At 32.6% G+C, this 2,251-nt stretch overlaps 1 protein-coding gene across 1 annotated transcript; it reads left to right on the top strand.

Annotated features, from left to right (window-relative positions):
- Positions 1-225: 225 nt before the first annotated feature.
- On the top strand, positions 226-2,134 carry LOC111393406 (cyclin-C1-1-like). The gene is made up of 4 exons (XM_023018922.1): positions 226-383; positions 615-721; positions 1,215-1,254; positions 1,831-2,134. Exons 1-4 carry the CDS (start codon positions 352-354, stop codon positions 1,895-1,897), a joined length of 246 nt encoding a protein of 81 aa, XP_022874690.1. The 5' UTR covers positions 226-351; the 3' UTR covers positions 1,898-2,134.
- The last annotated feature ends 117 nt before the right edge of the window (positions 2,135-2,251 follow it).

Below are 2,251 nucleotides of genomic sequence, written 5' to 3'. Positions count from 1 at the left end.
CTACACATGCTTCAAAAAATTACGATTCAAAAACTCATTTTTCCCAAAAAAAAAAAAAAAAAATTATATCATGGCTTAATAAATTTAAGACGTGTTCAAATACTTTTTAACATGACCGGATTTTACCTTCTTACCACATCATGTATATCAGTACGTAGAGCAAAATCGTTTGAATTTTGTGGTATTAAAAGCGTTAGTTAGAAACTCCTTGAGAAATGCGAGTTTAGTTCGAAAGTGCTGCCACATCCATTTGCCGAGTACACCCACGACAAAACCGCACAATTTGCCGTTTTCAAGATTCGGTAATAAACTTGTAAACTCAGTAATCAAGTTGATTTCATCTGTGCTGCCATGGCCGCTAATTTCTGGACTTCTTCTCACTAGTAAGTTTCAACCTTAGTATTACTGTAAAACTGTTTTCTTTCTCTTCTTAAATTTGGATGCTTTCGGTAGCTACGGATTTTCCCTTGTTTCACCAGCGATTCGTTCAGTTACCGGCCTAGAATTTTAAAGGACTAAATTCTTTTCTCCGATAGGATCGAGAAAGTTGCAGCCTGTCTTCATTTATACGAATGATTTTGTTTGTTTGTTTTTGTGTTTTTGTGACAATTTAGCAAACAGCTTCTGGATCCAGAAGAGGTGGATGTGGTGCATCCACTAGACAAGGAGAGGGGCATCACTCTTGAAGATTTCAAGCTTATCAAGCTACATATGTCCAATTGTAACTTCTATTATTCAATCCCTTTATGCGTATATTTACGGGTTGGTTTTAGAGTTTCTCTTGGGTTTTGCTTTTTCTGAATATGAATCTTTAAAAAACTTCACATTATTTGTGGGATCTTGGATGCCTCCTTTTGGAAATTTATATTCTATATATTTTTTGCACGATTTCTAACTTTCTATATTCAATCATATTTTAGATTAATAACTAATATTTTTTATGTGATTTTCTTTGTCTTGCATTTTCTTGTAACCGAACGCTTCATCATTTGTGACGTAATTACCTTATTTTAAAAGTCAGATGTTCGTGGATTTCAAGTGATCTATTTGATGATCGTGTTGGTTGATGTGTTAACATTATTGATATATAAATATGGTATAGACAGGAATATATAGACACACATATACCTCTGATTTCCCGCTTGATTGGTTTTTGCAATTCTTTCATTCTTCTGTTGCATGCATTAATTATTGCATTTTCAATTCTTTGTCAGATATTGCAAGATTGGCTCAAAATGTAAAAGTGAGGCAAAGGTTTGATTTTCCTTCTTGTCTACAACATTTCTTTGTCAGAAGTAGAGTATCTTTCTCTTGGTTACACTCCTCTCTTACTCCTGGTATCCAAGGTTTTGTCTACAAAAATGCTTGATCTCCATTAATTCTACTGTCATCTTTATACCCTGCAATTGGAAGCCATCATAAATAATTGAATACTGGAGATCTCAGACCCTGATCTTGTTGTGCTTCCACTTGATCAGAGGTGAAATAGCTGCACATTTAAGTCTCAATGTAATACTGATGGACGATGTGCTTCAAATAAATGTCTCAGACTGTTGTGTTATGTATTCATTACATCCTGGAATTCATGTATATGCAAAATGGTAGCGTAAACACTACAGTTTGCCTGTGTTAGTTTGTAACTAATTGGTATTTCTACAATGTATGAAAAATACATTCAAAGTGTTTCAAGATTTGTTATATTTAACTTTATGATTAAACATATTTCTTAAGTACTGACACCAATCATTATGTGGATTTGTGCATAATAAACATCTGTTTTTCCACTTTTATAATCGTTTTGACGATCCCTTTATGTTGATTAATATACAGGGTTGTTGCTACTGCCATTACCTACATGAGACGTGTTTATGTCAGGTGTGTTATCACTGTTCTTTAATGTTAATAAAAACTGCAGTATTAGTGATCTATGTTTATGCTTGAAAATTCTTTGCAATTTCTTATATTTTAAGCAAACATTATTTCAATGAAGGAAGGTATATATTCATGTTGAATTTTACTAGAACCACGGTTTTTAGCAAGCATCAGTATCCTTTTTCGAGGGTCAAAAGTGATTGCACATTTTGTTAATGCACCAGTAGATAAATTTCTTTGAAAGGTTTGAAACTGCTGAATTTTCCTTTTTCATATTTATATTGTCAATTCTAATATATAAAATTGAATCTTCCATATTTAGTTTTGTTGTCAGGATCAAACATTGAGAATGATCTTGTTTTGTATTTCATTTAAGAAT

Source organism: Olea europaea, chromosome 4, assembly GCF_002742605.1.
Source record: "Olea europaea var. sylvestris chromosome 4, O_europaea_v1, whole genome shotgun sequence".
NCBI classification, from domain to species: domain Eukaryota; kingdom Viridiplantae; phylum Streptophyta; class Magnoliopsida; order Lamiales; family Oleaceae; genus Olea; species Olea europaea.
This window is presented reverse-complemented; position numbering and strand designations above follow the sequence as displayed.

What these genes read in the sequence shown, in the direction of transcription:
- LOC111393406 (XM_023018922.1), top strand. Translation starts at nt 352, where the DNA reads ATGGCCGCTAATTTCTGGACTTCTTCTCACTA. An exon ending in CAAGCTACATATGTCCAATT is followed by an intron (nt 722 to 1,214) that starts GTAACTTCTATT and finishes ATTCTTTGTCAG; the next exon opens with ATATTGCAAGATTGGCTCAA. An exon ending in AATGTAAAAGTGAGGCAAAG is followed by an intron (nt 1,255 to 1,830) that starts GTTTGATTTTCC and finishes ATTAATATACAG; the next exon opens with GGTTGTTGCTACTGCCATTA.